Consider the following 17032-nt stretch of genomic DNA (forward strand, 5'->3'; position numbering starts at 1 on the left):
CGCGTTCATGAGAGATGCATGTAAACCACATTTTCAGTAAAATGTGTACTCATATAATAGTACAGAATGATATTATTTATAAATATAATTTAGAACTGAACATGTATGCTATATAGACTAGAGAACAACCACAACAAGGATATCTTGTAAAATAATAATATCCTGCATAGAATTGATGAACCTCCTTAATGAACCTTTGGGGCAAAAGGATATGCCAAGTAAAAGATAAAGGATTTATCCCAAACAAACTAAAACAACGAATAATACCTGTGGTCTTCTTCATTCATACATGAACTGTAATGTGGCCTGCAAAATTAATCTTGGCCAATTCAGCGTCTCAACAGCAGTAAACATCGCCGCCTGGTGGGCAAAACCACCCACTGCAAGGTTTATTTATCCACTAATTTTGATTCACAAATTAGGCATTTAAGTGATTTAAACTTCAACTGCAAAAAGAGTTTAAAATCCCCTTAGCAAACCGACAGGTGGCTTACGAGTAAAACTAAAGTCATTAGCCTACTCGATAGCCACCCTCTTTGGGACAATCAATATGCTGGTGGTTTATTTTTAGATGAGGTTATGTTCTTTCAATCCAATGCTCTTTAAATCTTTTGAAATGTTTACATGACAAAACTTGTCACTGTAACAAACCTCCCCGACATTTAAACAAATTGATTTTTTTTTCAGATTTACACAAGCATCAAGAGTGTAATCACAGTCTAGCGATATTTATACCAGCTGTGTCCTCACTTAAACCCAGATGTTTCAACCCTCTAACACACTCTCTGCTACAATCATCACCTCACATAGATTAACAAGTGCAACGGGAAATCTTAAGTCTGCCTTTGAGAGGATTCTCAAAATCTAAATTGAGCTAAATCTAGTGCTTTGCACATAAAGACGTGAATCACACAGACAGAAAATGACTAAGAATCAAAAGGCTTGATTGCTATAGTGCCTGTCTGCATGGATACTCGATCACTTCCACATGTCAAACAAAATGTCCTGACAAACGAGCGCTTTGCTGAAAATCAGTTTATTTTAACAGACGTAAAATAGATTAAATCCAGTCCCTGTTGAAACATTCTTGAGTGGCTTCAACACGATATTTATAATAAATAGAAATTTTCATAAATAAAAAAAATGCTGATTTCATATTAAGAGACTGATTAATTTCCTTCAAGATTAAAGTTTCCTCACGAAAATAATCTCACAGCAAAATATTTTGTCATTACACATTTCGTGTCCCTGATTCTCCAGTGAAAGCAGTCTTTATCCGAGCTCATTTGCATACTGGAGCTCGTGCTTCAATCAGAACATAGAATGCAAATGAGAACCCAGGCAGCTTAATGTGTTCTCCAGGCGGCAGTTCATGTCCCTCCAGTGGAGGAAGTGTTCGGTCATCCACCATCTTTAGCACTTGTCCGTTCAATTTGACTGACCTAGAGATGGACAGATTTAACAGTCTTTAGGTTGTTACCATGATAGTTAATGCATAACACATCCAAATGCTTTAATCATTTTAGGTGTTTTTTCACCATTTTTAATGACATTGACTCATTTTAACCAGTCTTGAGGTGACTTTACAAATGACCTATTAAAGATACATTACATTACATGTAGTCGTTCTAATCTTCGGCTAGCAAACAGATTTATAGTAGTCCAGTCCAAACATTGTAAGATCATGAGACATTACCTGGAATAAAGGCTCTGTTCACCGGCCTCAGCTGACTGTAGCACAAATGCTTCAATGGTGCTGTTGGCCATATGGACGGGCAGACTAATCGTGGCTTCATTTTTGTTTAGGTTTAAGGCAAATAAGGTCACGGCACCTTGTCTGTAATGTGTACTGGAAAGGATATATGATATGTTAAAAAGGGTTAACCATTGTTTCTTTAAAGGTCCCATGGCATGAAATTTTCATTTTATGAGGTATTTCAACATTAATATGAGTTCCCCTAGCCTGACTATTGTCCCCAAGTGGATAGAAATGTTGATCAGTGTAAAACCGAGTTCTGGCTGTCTCTCTCTGCCTTTGAGAAAATGACAGGCCAGACGAGCCAATCCTGAAGTCTCCTGGTTTGACGTCCAAGCAGGAACGGTTACCCAGAGGTGGACAGTAACGAAGTACATTTACTTGAGTACTGTACTTAAGTACACTTTTTGAGTATCTGTACTTTACTGGAGTATTATTTTTTAGAGATACTTTTACTTTTACTTCACTACATTTGAAAGACAAATATCGTACTTTTTACTCCACTACATTTATATCAAGATCCTCAAAGTCAAAAGTCGTTTCTGTAGCAGCTTTGAAAGTCAGTGGATGATTTTTTTCTTCTTTAAAATGTTTTTTTTTATTTTTTATTTATTTTTTTGCAGATAGCCTATCAGTAATCACTCATGTAGGGTCATGTGAAGTTTCCTAAAAAATATTTGAACACTGATCAGTTTATAGCAAAATGGAAGAAGACGGTTCCTTGGCACAGTGTGTGCATCCATACATGGCCAAAAGTGTGTTTCAGTTTTCTCAAAAGATTAAAGATTAGTTTAGTTGGCATATACTTGACGCATGTCTCATAAAATGTAAAAAAATTTAAATGTCTGGGAGAAAGAGAAGAGTAAACAGTTGGGAGAATATCGGATGCATATCAGAGTATAGGATCCATGCATTCAGCCTTAAAGTAACAGCAGCTTTATAAAGAGAGTTGTAACTTTTACACAAGTATTGAAATCAGACATCCCAAGTCTCCCGGAAGTTCTGTCAGTCTCCCGCAAATTGATAGCGGCTCCCTGATGCCCGCAAATTAGTTAAAATCTCCCAGAATCTAGAGCGGGCACATGCGCACATTAGAGAGGGAGGGGGAGCGAGAGACCTTGCGTGTGTGCCTCGAGAAGCGCATGTAAGACAGAGAGCATCCTGATTTCGGCAAATGACATTTCGCAGGTTGGGATGTCTGTGAAATGAGTTTAAGGTAGTCGTATGCTAGGATGTCGGATGGAGCATCACTGACTGGCTTAAACCACCGTGATGGCATAATGTGCATTTATACATCAATGCAACAATAATAAAATAATGCATTGACATACAAAATAAAATGTACTTTTAATACTTAAGTACTTTTAAAAACAAATACTTCTGTACTTTTACTTAAGTAAAAATCAGTTTTTAGAACTTTCACTTGTAACAGAGTAATATGTGACCAGTAGTACTTTTACTTTTACTCAAGTAATGGAGTTGTGTACTTTGTCCACCTCTGCGGTTACCTCCCTTTCCTCCGCCCAGAGAATCTGGCACGCCCATGCAAACGCTCAAGAGATCATTACTTGTGAACGAGTGAATGCTGGCAGTTTCTCAGTGTTTGGATGTACAAATGAAAACAGAAGTCTTTTTTTCAGTTCCTTCTGATCTGTGATCAGTGATTTCTTATGTGTAGCTAATTATTTATTATTCGTGCACACACTGCGGCCTCTCTCTCTCCCGACAGAACGGTGTTTTCGTGTTTTCTATTTTGTGAGTCAGTGTTTTTGTACGTCCTCGTCGCGTCTATCTGTTCTTAAATGTGCATACAGTCGGGAGTTTCTGCTTAACATCGGCAGAGCCACATCTTTAGAGATAAACCTCACGCATGCCGAAGCTCGGCCTTCAACATCCCCGACCCCCAGTACTGCATCTGGCCCACAGCGGAGGCACCAAACGCAGCGTGAGATTAAGCAGAAGGGGGGTAAGCGTGAGGGTATCCGGCTAGGCTAGCCAGCTTTCCCCACAATAAACTGGATTACATTCGATTACTGCTGTTGTGTCTTTGTTTGCGCTGTGTAAGTTACTCAATGCGCGTCACTGACGCTTTTCATATGATTGGAACATATCTAGAAATAATGCTTTAATCAAACTTACTAACTCGTTCATCTCGCTGTAGTGGTACATTGGATGTGTTACAAAGTTGGTAGAATAATGATGAAGACGGACTCGGCGTGACTGGGACTCGTGTTTATTCAGAACTCTCAGATACAAACACAATAAACTCGCGCTGACAGACAGCGCTCTCATAACTCAGTAGTTACTATAAATAACTTTGTTAGCAATCGCTCCGTCTCCGTGATGTCCGGTTCGCGAACGAATCATTCTTTTGAATCGGTTATTTTTAGTGAACCGAACCAGTTCACCAAATCGGACTGAATCGTTCTAAACGGTTCGCGTCTCGAGTCAGCGCTGATCCATAATTTACTAAAGTTACTAACTTTCTGACATGAGTGACAGCCCCTCCGACTAGAAATAAACTAATAACCTGAAGTATATTCTAGTAACTACAACAGTTCACCCTGAACTGAGACATGCTGAGAGAACTGATGAGAAGTGAACTCAGGTCCATCCGTCTCTGGCAGCAGCTCGTGCGTCGTAGACCTCGTTAAACCACGCCCCCTCCGCTCATTTCAAATGCAAAGATGTCAGCCAATCACAACAGTGGGCGTTTGGGGGACACACCTCTTGAAACAGGGCAGTCAGCCACAGGGCAAACAGCAGTATAGACAAAATGCCTTTTATTTCTAAATTATGACATTTTATGATGTAAAAATCATACTAACAATATAAGTACACCTCAGGAAACACTATAAAATAATAGAAAAATGCCATGCCATGGGACCTTTAAAAAAATATTGTGAGTAAGAGAATACAAGTACCTTTTTCTGTTAGTGCAGTGAAGGTATACCCGTACTGGTTTCTTTAGTCCAGAATATGTACGAACTTCTGCTTTTAAGACCTCTGGACCGACAAGCCTTTTGTATAGCAATGATAGCCAGTAATCCTGCCATATGCACAACATAGTTTAAAAGAGAGAAGGAAGAAAAAAAAGATAATTGAATTGTCCACATTCCTGGACTGATACAGATGTTATGCAAGAAAAAAAAGAAACACTCACTGGAAGGGGATCTAGGTTATCATCCACTAAATGGTACGTGCCGGAACCAATTAACACCTGTCTGATAACGACATCCAAACCAAGCTTAGCAGCAAGTCCCAGTTTGTCCAGCCACCTTTAATAAATATACTTTATTTATAGTGTGCATTTATTCAGATAGGATGCATTACATGGATCATATTTCATACGTGTACATTTCAAATGAATACTGTTGCTTTTGTACTTTCTTGTTCATCAAAAAATCCTTAAATGTGGTATGGCTTCCACAAAAATATTAAGCAGCACAACTGTTTTCAAGATTGATAATAATAAGGAATGTTTAATGAGAACCAAATCAGCATATGATTTCTGAAGACTGGAGTAATGGCTGCAACAAAATCGATTTCTAAGATCTAATAATAATCTTTCGTAGTATTACTGTTTTTACTGTATTTTTGATCCAATAAATGTCATTGTGTCATGTTCTTATATTTAAACTGTTAAACACATTATCATTACTTAAATGCAAAACCATTTAATTTAATTATTACAACAAATGGAAACTCATGTATAAATAGAGTAGAACTGACTTTTTCATTGTCATTTTTATAAACTGATGCAAAGGTGCAGTAAGCGATTTCTGAGAAACACTTGATATGTAATACCCACCCAAGCAAACACACCCCTCCCTTCATTGTGAAGCCCCCAAAATGCACAAACACGCGATGCAAGAATGGATGTCTCTTTATCACGGCTGAAGCAAAGCAAAATAATGATTCACGCAAAATAATGCAAAGATGATGTCAGGACTCCTGGGTGATCGTGTGTGTATGTATGTCTTACCTGTTGGTGGTGGTTCCTCACTGGTTCACTGGCTCCTCCCACTCGTTTCAGTAATTGTTCACCTGTCGTGTCTCATCAGCTGTTCTCTTTTTATAGCACTCTGTCCTGTCTCTCGTCGCGTGCTCATTGTCTTGGTTGGTTTCAGTCTCGCTGTCCGAGTCCAGTCGGTAGCTCTTTCTGTTTCTTCAGGTTCGGTCGCAGGCATCTGGAGGCTCGTCTTAGCCCAGAGTTTACCCGCCTGTGGATATTGTGAACTTGACCTCGAGTGAACTTTGCTCTGTTTTCTGGTATTACTGGTGCGCTTTGTTTTCAGGCGAGATCCAGTATCATCCAGGTTCCTGTGAGCTACCTTTTTCTGTCGGACGTTGTTTTGCCTTCCGTCCAGTGTTCTGAGGTTATCGTCAGTCTCTCGCCGTGTGAGGATTTCTTCCCGGTCACCGACCAGAGTGGATTACTTCGTGGGACGCCGCGGGTGGTCTCTGTGCCGGGGACTGTGACTTTGTGATTCATCTGACGCTCTCTTTATTCCTCTATAATAAACATTGAGAACTTGCATCTGACTCCGAGACTTATTCTGACAGAATGAGCACGCCACCGATGGAGTCAGCGAGTTCGGAGAGTTCGGATACGATGTACACCGCACTTCAGCAGCAGGGAGTGATCATTGATCAGCATGCATCTCTGTTGAATGAAGCTTCCAGAGATTTTCGTGTTCTGTCCGGACAATTTACTGAACTCAGTACCCGGGTAGACCAGATGGTTTCCCAGGTCGGTGAGCGTTTTCCTCCTGCACCAGTCGAAAGTGCACCTGCAGACCGCGAGCCACACGCGGCGACACCCCCGTCCTTCGATGGCGATCCCAAGTCTTGCCGGGCTTTCTTACAGCAGTGTTCCCTTGTCTTTGCCCTTCAGCCACGGCGGTTCGCCGCTTCATCATCTAAGGTGGCGTATGTACTGACACTTCTCACCGGAAGGGCAAGGCAGTGGGGAATGGCTGCATGGGGAGCCAGGGCTTCGTGCACGGCTTCGTTTGAGGCTCTTGAAACGGAGATGTTGAGTTTATTTGATCGGTCACTTCATGGGGACATGGCAGCAGCCGAATTAGTGAGACTTTTGCAACGGACCTCTTCCGTCACGGATTATGCCATCGCGTTCAAGACGCTAGCCATCACCTGCGGCTGGAATGACGCTGCATTACGGGCTCAGTTCCTCGAGGGTCTCAACCCTGCTATCCAGGATGAGATCGCTGCACGGGATCCGCCGACATCTCTAGAGACGGCGATCGATCTGGCGTTGAGGATCGAGACACGCCACCGTCAACGTGACATCCGCCGGTCGTTTCGTCATCTCGCCGTCTCTGAACCGGTGGAATTCCCCGCATCTTCTCTCCAAATGGAGGAACCCATGCAACTGGGCAAGCTCCGTCTTACTGCCACTGAAAGACATCGTCGTCTGTCCTGTGGTTTGTGCTTATATTGCGGTAAGGCGGGACATATCGCTGCTGTGTGTCCGGTAAAAGAGTCTGCCCGCCGATGACTTCGGGAGTTTCGGTGGGCGTGTTGTCATTAAAGTCTCCCGTAAGCTGTACCACACTTCCAGTAATCATAAACTATAAACAGTCTTATCATTCACAGGCGTTGCTGGATTCTGGTGCGGAGGCAAGTTTTCTGGATGCCGGTGTGGCCAAATCATGGAATATTCCTTTTATTCCTCTGTCTTCTTCTCTCTCCGCCTGGACTTTAAAGGGACAGCATATGGCTGTTATCACCCATCGCACCCCCCCTGTGAGTCTGTTTGTTTCTGGCAATCATCGTGAGGAGATTGAATTCTTTTTATTAGAACATTCTCAATCACCCGTCATTTTAGGGCATGATTGGTTGACCAAACATAATCCTCACGTTGATTGGCAGAACGGTGTTGTGTTATCTTGGAAGTCTTCGTGTCATGTTTCTTGTCTCGGTCCTGCTCCTTCTCCTGTTGTGTGTTCTACTTTTCAGGTTCCGGATGTTGATCTCTCGGGAGTTCCGGCGGAGTACTCTGATCTGCGTCGGGTGTTCAGTAGAGCTCGGGCCACTTCCCTACCTCCTCACCGGTCGTATGATTGTGAAATCAAACTTCTCTCAGACACTTCTCCGCCTAAGGGTCGCATATTTTCCCTATCTAAACCAGAGAGAGAGGCTATGGATAAGTACATTAACGAATCTCTTAATGCCGGTCTCATTCGCCGCTCCTCATCTCCAGCTGGCGCTGGATTTTTCTTTGTCAAGAAAAAAGACGGGTCTCTTCGTCCGTGCATTGATTACAGAGGGCTGAATGACATTACTGTTAAGAATAAGTACCCCTTGCCTTTAATGTCATCAGCGTTCGAGTTATTACAGGGAGCGCACGTGTTTACCAAGTTAGATCTGCGCAACGCTTATCACTTGGTACGTATCAAAGAGGGCGATGAGTGGAAGACAGCCTTTAATACACCATCAGGGCACTGGGAATACTGCGTTCTTCCGTTCGGTCTTTGTAACGCACCGGCTGTCTTCCAAACCATGGTCAATGAAGTGCTGGGTGACATGATTAACAAATTTGTCTTTGTGTATCTCGATGACATTCTCATCTTTTCTCCCTCTATGCAGATACACACCCAGCATGTTCGCCAGGTTTTACAACGGTTGTTAGAGAATCAGCTCTTTGTTAAGGCGGAGAAGTGTGAGTTCCACCAGGAGTCGGTTTCGTTTCTGGGTTTCGTAATAGCCGAGGGAGAGATTCGTCCCGATCCCGCTAAAGTTAAAGCGGTCGCCGAATGGCCAGTGCCCGACACTCGTAAAGAGCTTCAGCGATTTCTGGGTTTCGCCAACTTTTATCGGCGTTTCATCAGAAACTTTGGTCAGATCGCTAAACCTCTTACCGCTCTTACTTCCTCTAAAGTGTGTTTCCGTTGGAATACTGAAGCTCAGGAGGCCTTTGATGAGTTAAAGTCCCGTTTCATCTCTGCACCTGTTCTTTCTATTCCAGATGCGGCGAAACAATTTATAGTGGAGGTGGATGCATCTGATGTCGGGGTAGGCGCCGTTTTATCTCAGCGATCCTCTGTTGACGGGAAAGTGCATCCGTGTGCTTTTTTCTCTCATCGGTTAAACCCAGCGGAGCGAAATTACGACATAGGTAATCGGGAGCTGCTGGCGGTTAGACTCGCTCTGGGTGAGTGGCGTCACTGGTTGGAGGGAACCTCGGAACCCTTTCTGGTCTGGACGGATCATAAGAATTTGGAATATATCCGTTCAGCCAGAAGATTAACATCTAGACAGGCTCGCTGGGCACTTTTCTTCGAGCGGTTTAACTTCACCCTCTCGTACCGGCCGGGGTCTAAAAACACTAAACCTGACGCTCTCTCCCGTCTGTTCGAGGGTTCCGGTTCGGAGCGGACCGAGACCATTCTCCCGGAGGGGAGGGTGGTCGGTGCCCTCGTGTGGGGAATCGAGCAGCGGGTGAGAGAGGCCGGCCGAGAGGGGGAAGTTCCGGAGGGGTGTCCGGCGGGTTGTCTATGGGTTCCTGAGCGCCTACGTTCCGATGTCATCCGGTGGGGTCACGAATCCAAGTTTGTCGGCCATCCAGGAATTCGGAGAACGTTGGCTGCCATCCGTCAACGTTTTTGGTGGTCTTCTATGACTTCGGACGTCAGACAGTTCGTATTAGCCTGTTCAGTCTGTGCTTGTAATAAAGCATCTAATCAACCTCCCGCTGGTCTGCTTAAATCTTTGCCCGTCCCCTCCCGCCCCTGGTCTCATATAGCCCTTGATTTTGTCACCGGCTTACCGGCGTCGAATGGTAACACTGTCGTATTGACTGTGGTGGATCGTTTTTCCAAAGCGGTTCATTTTATTCCCCTGCCTAAACTTCCTTCTGCCAAGGAGATGGCTCAGGTTTTGATTAATCACGTCTTTCGGTTACACGGTATTCCGACTGATGTAGTTTCAGATAGGGGTCCTCAGTTCATCTCTCGTTTTTGGCAGGAGTTTTGTAGACAGATCGGCGCTACTGCCAGCCTGTCTTCTGGTTATCATCCGCAGACCAATGGGCAATGCGAACGGGCTAATCAGGATCTCGGTCGAACGCTTCGCTGTCTGTCGTCTAAATATCCGAATTCTTGGTGCCAACAGCTTCCTTGGGTCGAGTATTCTCATAATTCTCTTCCCGTCGCATCCACTAATTTGTCTCCGTTTGAATTATCTGTCGGTTATCAACCTCCTCTTTTCCCATCACAGGAGCCCGACGCAGCGGTTCCGTCTGCTTTAGCTTTCGTGCGCAGGTGCAGACGCACTTGGAAGAAAGCTAAATCACTCTTGTTGCAAAACTCCAGACGAACCAAAGCTGCGGCTGATCGTCACCGGCGACCTCCACCCCGTTATGTGTGTGGACAAAAGGTATGGCTTTCCACCAAGGATCTGCCTCTCCGTGAGCCTTCTCGTAAGCTGGCTCCTCGTTTCATTGGGCCATACAGTATATCTAAGGTCATTAATCCGGTAGCGGTCAAGCTTAAGTTACCTCCTATTCTTGGTCGGGTTCACCCAGTTTTTCATGTATCCAGGGTTAAACCTGTGATTTTTGCCCGGAACAATCCCCCTGTCTCTGCCCCTAAAACCCCCGCCCCTCGTCTAGTGGATGGTGCTCCTGCCTATACTGTTAGGAGATTACTAGATTCTCGTCGCAGGGGCAGAGGTTTTCAGTATTTAGTGGACTGGGAGGGTTACGGTCCGGAGGAGAGGTCTTGGGTTCCGGCCCGGGATATACTGGACCCTGGTCTGATCGAGGATCTCCGTCGGCGACAGGGTGAGTCTCCTCCATGCCCGTCCGGTGCCGGTCATGGGGGGGGGGATACTGTCAGGACTCCTGGGTGATCGTGTGTGTATGTATCTCTTACCTGTTGGTGGTGGTTCCTCACTGGTTCACTGGCTCCTCCCACTCGTTTCAGTAATTGTTCACCTGTCGTGTCTCATCAGCTGTTCTCTTTTTATAGCACTCTGTCCTGTCTCTCGTCGCGTGCTCATTGTCTTGGTTGGTTTCAGTCTCGCTGTCCGAGTCCAGTCGGTAGCTCTTTCTGTTTCTTCAGGTTCGGTCGCAGGCATCTGGAGGCTCGTCTTAGCCCAGAGTTTACCCGCCTGTGGATATTGTGAACTTGACCTCGAGTGAACTTTGCTCTGTTTTCTGGTATTACTGGTGCGCTTTGTTTTCAGGCGAGATCCAGTATCATCCAGGTTCCTGTGAGCTACCTTTTTCTGTCGGACGTTGTTTTGCCTTCCGTCCAGTGTTCTGAGGTTATCGTCAGTCTCTCGCCGTGTGAGGATTTCTTCCCGGTCACCGACCAGAGTGGATTACTTCGTGGGACGCCGCGGGTGGTCTCTGTGCCGGGGACTGTGACTTTGTGATTCATCTGACGCTCTCTTTATTCCTCTATAATAAACATTGAGAACTTGCATCTGACTCCGAGACTTATTCTGACAGATGACAGGCGAACGAACGACAAGAGCAAAAAACTAACATACAGTACACAAGAGTATAAAGCAGCACACCAGCTCCAGACAAACAATGGTGTCAAACCAAAAATGTCTTGTTACTAGTGCTGGGCGGTATACCGGTTCATACCGAATACCAGTATTTATTTTTGTTATGATATGAATTTTGATTATATCGCAATACTGGTATATGTCACTTAAACAACGTTCGGAACAAGGCGTAGTGCGCATAGATATACATAATAAAGGCTAGATGTCTCACAGCGGAGTCTCTAACTGAAAATAGTTCAGTGCAAATGTAATTTCTTGCAGCTTTCTGAATGGTTGAGACATACGTCATACGTTATTTTATCAAAAATAAAACAAACTAAAGGCATATGCATAAATCCCATGATTCCGTAGCTGATGAATAATTTTTTACAATGAAAACAACTTTCCCCAGTGGACAATTAATACATCTATCTATCTATTTATCTATCAATCTATATTTCTCCCTAATTGTCTATCTCTCTGTCTATCTAATTGCATCTATATCTGCTCCGCCAGACGGACACATTGACGAGAATATCAGTTTTGTACATTATTTCGTTCTGTTTACCATATTATTTATGAGGATGAATTGCATAACATGCCAATATTATTGCAGAACCTATTTCACAAATATGTGTTAATTTGCATTTCTGTTGTAATTTTCGTTTGATTTTGTTTGTTTTACACTGCAGATCGATAAAACGGGTGTTCGTGTAGGCTGTTGATTGTAAGACTTGCTTTGTGAAGTCTTCATGTTATTTATGAGAGGCAGTAGGCTATTGCCATTTCTTTTACACAACGGTCTACAGTTTCACACACTTTCTTCCATCTGCCGACGGTGTCGCCATTTCTCATTTCACCCGTTTTTGTGCGTACGCCTGGGTCAGAGCTTCCGTGAAGGACCGCACATATTCCCGTCAAGTTTGCTTTTTATAAATACCAATTATTGCGTAGAGAGCGGCGTACGCCTTCTTTTGTGCGTATGCAACGTTTATAAATGAGGCCCCTGGTCATGCATAGGGGGGGGGAAATACCGCCATATACAGCGAAACCGATATAATAAAAAAAAAATACTGTGATATAAAATTTTGGTCATACCGACCAGCACTACTTGTTACTGTAGCTAACATTACAACAACAGCATATATTGGTTCTGTGAAACAGCAAAAACCAATGTTACTCACGTATGGAGCAGAAACTACGTCTGTTTTCAGGCCTTCCCGCTTAGGTCTCTCCAGTACTGGAAAGATTTTATAATATTAATGCAGGTCCTAAAGCTCATGCTTGATCATAACCCTTATAGTTATATTCCTCTGACCTTGTCTCTTTTGTAATGTCTCTCAGCCATCTCTCTTTCTACGGTATTTCTTCAAATCTCCCTCTTGCTCACGCTCTCTCCTCCCACATCATGAGTGGACACGCCCCCTGCTACTGATTGGCTACGAGCAGTGTTGGGGGCAACACATTACAAGTAACTTGAGTTACGTAATCAGATTACTTTTAAGTAACTAGTAAAGTAACATATTACTTTTAAATTTAAAACAATATCCGAGTTACTTTTTCAAATAAGTAATGCAAGTTACTCCGCAAGCTTGAATTTGCATTTCTTTCAGCCTGAGGCTTAATTATTTCACTTTTGGTGTGAAAGGGCCTTTACATTAGCCATAAATATATCTTTTTTGTTGTTATTAAAAAACAAACAAGCCCAGCCCAGAGTAAAAGTAACACAAAAGTAATGTAATGCAATTAGTTTATTTTTTAAGGAGTAATGCAATAGTGTAATGCATTACTTTTAAAGGCCCACTGAAGTGCCTTGAAACGCGCAGCATTATTCAATATGGTGACGTAATTTCCCCTGAAATGGCTCCGTTTCGTTAATACCGCAGTTTGACTAGAGCCTTTCTGTTTGGTAAAGCCAGTTTCCTCCTTATCTCTAACCGTTTCTCATCATAATATCCTCCATATCGCTTCGAAATACAGCATTCTGTGCAGAATTTAAATGGGTCCGATATGTTTTGTTGTCTGCGTCGACTCGCGCATATGATCCGTGCTACGCTCTCGTGTCTCTAGTCAGTGTCTCTGTTCTAGACTATGTGTGTGCGCAGCGGCGGTGCGCGTGAAAGTAACGTGAAACCAGACTTCGTTCGCCTCAACTGAAAGTGCGCTATGTGCCATTCCATTCACCATGTAGAAAATAGTAAATGTGTGAACAGCTGACCGATTTCAGCAGCTGCTTCAGTGTCTATTTATAGTGTAGGGGGCGGGGCTTCAGATTCTAGAGAGCATTTGATTGGACAGAAGATTTGATGAGAAGGTGAAGTCTGCGATGATGTCATCAACATCTATGATCCATTTTAACGGAAGTGAGAGACTGTAAGTTTTGAATGATTATATCTCCAAAATGCTAATTTTGTAATTGTTTTGGAACACATCAGCTTATTCATAACCTTAAGGCTAACATAGTCATATCCTAAAAGCTAAAAAACTTCCATTTTGATTTCAGGGGGCCTTTAAGAGTAACTTTTTAAGAGTAACGCTCTGATCCACTTTCAACAGTGTTTCTCAGAAATCACTTACAGCACCTTTAAATACACATTTAAACATATTGGAAATTTTAATTTACTGACAGACTTCAAACTGGTCTGAAGTGAAAAAAAATTGGACTCACATAAAACCAGCTACAAATGTGTCTGATAGACCAATGGCACCTCCACCATATGCCGAACTTGTCTCTCCCAGCCAAACCTTCTTCCCCGGAGAAACAGATTCAACCATCTAAAGGCAGAGTGTTTATCAGTTAATTTCAGCTAATTTATCTCTCTGACATTTCTTACCGTTTAATGTGAGAAATTTGGATGCCACAAGAGAGTTCCTATTTTAATATATTATGCAGAATTACTCAAGTACCTCGAGGACCTCATTAATTTTTGTTGCCAGAGTATCAAGCACATGAGGGTCAAGGAAATCCTGTAAAGATGTGTCTCTGCCATTCACATAATAGCTGTTAAGAAGGAAAATGGAAAACAAGTTCCAGTACGAAGACTCAAATATGATTTCTTTCTGATTTTGCGTAAGGAAGTAAATCATAACTTACTGGTGCCAGGTGCATGCAGTAATGGCCTCTGCTCCAGTCTCCAAAAACCTATAAAAAGTGAATGTTCAATCGTGTCAACTTTATTTGATTGCCAAATCCAAAAGACAAGAAGCCACTCTGAAAATATATTTTAAAAACACTTACCCAGTTAACAAATCTTTGCGGTGATCTCGTGGCTGACTAACATCTGGTCCATATAGACCTGATGAGCTGTAGACCGCAGATTCCTGAAGGATTTGATGCAAACGGACAAAATCCTGACCGAGCTGGTACCCATCCACTCTGATCCCAGCTTTTTTCTCATAGCTGTTGGGTTCTAAAACAAGAGATGTGATGCTGAGGTGCCAACTTAAATACAAAATAATACCAAAATATTATTAGCCAATTCAAAATTACAACATCAATCCTAATCAAACAGCAATATCCCAAATCCTACCATTTCCCAGCTCCCAGGACATCACATACTGCCTGGACTCACAGTACTTCAACAGCAGTTCTGCATTCGTGCTGTCCCATGTGTTTTCACTGGTTCGGAGCAGAGCGTTCAAACCAAAGATGAGGTCTAAACCAGAGCAATTTGCAAAGGCATACAGCAGATCGACAGCATATTCTAGGAGAAAGACAGACACTTGACTTTCCCTTTGACAGTTTTGATCATGATATCATTGAAAATATGAATACATTAGTTTCGGATCAGTTGATGGACTCACAAATGTTTTTCTGATTTATTGATCATGATTGTTGAATTAAATGTGTTACTAAAGCAACTTTACAACTGATCATGGAAACATATACTTTTTTTATTTTTTTTATTTAAATTATAAATATCCACGGTTTCACAGACAAGGCTTAAGCCTAGTCCCAGACTAAAATGCATGTTTGAGCTGTTTTTACTGAAAGCTACTTGGCCATGGCCTATCTTAAAATATGTAACTGCTATTGTTTTGTCTCAAGATGCACACCAGTTATGTTTTTTTTTCTAAGGCATGTTTATAAAAGCCACTTAAATGTCCTTATTAAACCAAGGCCTAATCCTGGCTTAATCTAAGATCTGTCTGTGGAATCGGCATATGTTTTTGACACATAAAAATATGGTCCAGCATGAAACTTGTAATTGTTGTGCCCTGACATGACATTTATATGTTGCTAGAGAAGTGAGAACACTGTTTTGCTGTACTGACTCATGATAAATTCCCAATTAGGTAATTATTTGACAGAAGTAGAAATAAACTTACCAGAGAATTCCGTCTTTTTGTAGTTTCCCTCTAGTTCCTCCACAAGTAAAGTCTTTGACTGTAAGACCCATTCTTGCTTTAACCTATTTTCCAGCAATGGAGGCAATTCAAGTCTCTTACATACATTTCCTGTAGGAATGACATCAGATGTGCTAATTAAATTAATCCCATAATAATAATATTTAAAAACACACACAAATGAGTAAATATTATTTAAGTGCAATGTCTACAGTGGCCCTAAACAGTTTTATATTAAATATATATATATCGCTTTATAATTAAATTTACATAAATATTGGTCGAAAACTTAATACAAAGAATTTGGACACATTCTGGTTGTCAGATGTGGAACATGATGTATTTTGCTAAGAAGACACCCGTGTGAATGACTTGCACTACAGATCACCGTGGACCCAAGCCCAAAGCGAAGGTTTAGTGCCCAAATAAATCCAATACTAAACGATAAAATAGATCGTACATTTGTAGTATTTAAACATACTATTAAGCAAGGAACTGTCTGTCTTCGTGGTGTTTCGTGTGAAATGTTCCCTCATTAAAGCAAAACTGGAATCATGCTGTTAAAGTCAGATGACAACACACCGCAGTCAGCTTTCTGACTGGAGGATGTGGTTTAACTCGTGTTATTGATGCTAAGTGAAAGAGGTTACCTAGAACAGCTCTGCTGCTGTTTTCCCCGGCTTGAAAATATCTTCCGCGTGGGTTGAATTTCATAAAATCTTGTTTGGTACCTCCAAATCGCAGAAACGCTGGCATCAAGGCTTTGGCAAGGGTTCTTAACTTTGGTGAACTACATAAACATCACATCACTTCTTTTAAATTTTCATCACAGCTTTATTTATTTGAGGTCTGCTTTAAAACTTTTAAAGGACTTACTTTAAAAGGTTCAAGAACTTCTCCTCGGCTATTAAACTCGCATCTATAGCCACGGAGAGAAACCTTTCGTCCACCCTTCGGGCCACATTGGACAGATCCAGATCAACACGTATGGACTGAACATCTTCGGCAGATATCACAGTTTTGGCCTCGTCACACAAAGAGCGAAATAAAACAAGAGCGACAATCGTGGAAACTGCTGTGGCTGCAGACTTCATCTGTTCAATCTGCCGGTGTCCTCATTCAGTGGTTAATTGCACCGGTTTCACGCGCTCATCTAAAACACACAGGCGAAATAAATATGTTTTTTGGCACCTACTTCCTTGTTTCTTGTTTGACTGTACAAAAGGAACCGGTCTATGACAAATTATTTGAAATATCTCATGCCAGTGACTCATAGGCGTGGCTCATGGCGCATGGCGCATTCATTATTTGCATACCTTACCTGATTGGCTGGAACTCACAACATTAGAGGCAGTGCTGGAAATGTAACACGCTGTTTGTGTGACTGACTGGTGGTTGTAAAATCGTTGG

The 17032-nt window shown here is 42.4% G+C and overlaps 1 protein-coding gene across 1 annotated transcript; it reads right to left on the reverse strand.

Moving 5' to 3' along the window:
* Positions 1-1017: 1017 nt before the first annotated feature.
* On the reverse strand, positions 1018-16886 carry hpse (heparanase). The gene is made up of 12 exons (XM_079835298.1): positions 16499-16886; positions 16273-16412; positions 15605-15733; positions 14806-14979; positions 14514-14685; positions 14370-14417; positions 14183-14276; positions 13944-14050; positions 4920-5034; positions 4681-4805; positions 1697-1849; positions 1018-1442 (listed from the first exon to the last, which is right to left on the reverse strand). The coding sequence occupies exons 1-12, from the start codon at positions 16714-16716 to the stop codon at positions 1283-1285; spliced, it is 1635 nt and encodes a 544-aa protein (XP_079691424.1). The 5' UTR covers positions 16717-16886; the 3' UTR covers positions 1018-1282.
* Between the last annotated feature and the right edge of the window lie 146 nt (positions 16887-17032).

Source organism: Gobio gobio, assembly GCF_949357685.1.
Source record: "Gobio gobio genome assembly, chromosome: 14".
NCBI lineage: Eukaryota > Metazoa > Chordata > Actinopteri > Cypriniformes > Gobionidae > Gobio > Gobio gobio.

Excerpts from the sequence above, each read along its gene's own strand:
- hpse (XM_079835298.1), bottom strand. The coding sequence starts at position 16,716 with ATGAAGTCTGCAGCCACAGCAGTTTCCACGATTGTCGCTCTTGTTTTA. Across the intron at positions 14,980-15,604 it reads CAAAAAGACGGAATTCTCTG|AATATGCTGTCGATCTGCTG; the intron begins GTAAGTTTATTT and ends TCTTTCTCCTAG. Across the intron at positions 1,850-4,680 it reads CACTGCACTAACAGAAAAAG|TACACATTACAGACAAGGTG; the intron begins GTACTTGTATTC and ends TATCCTTTCCAG.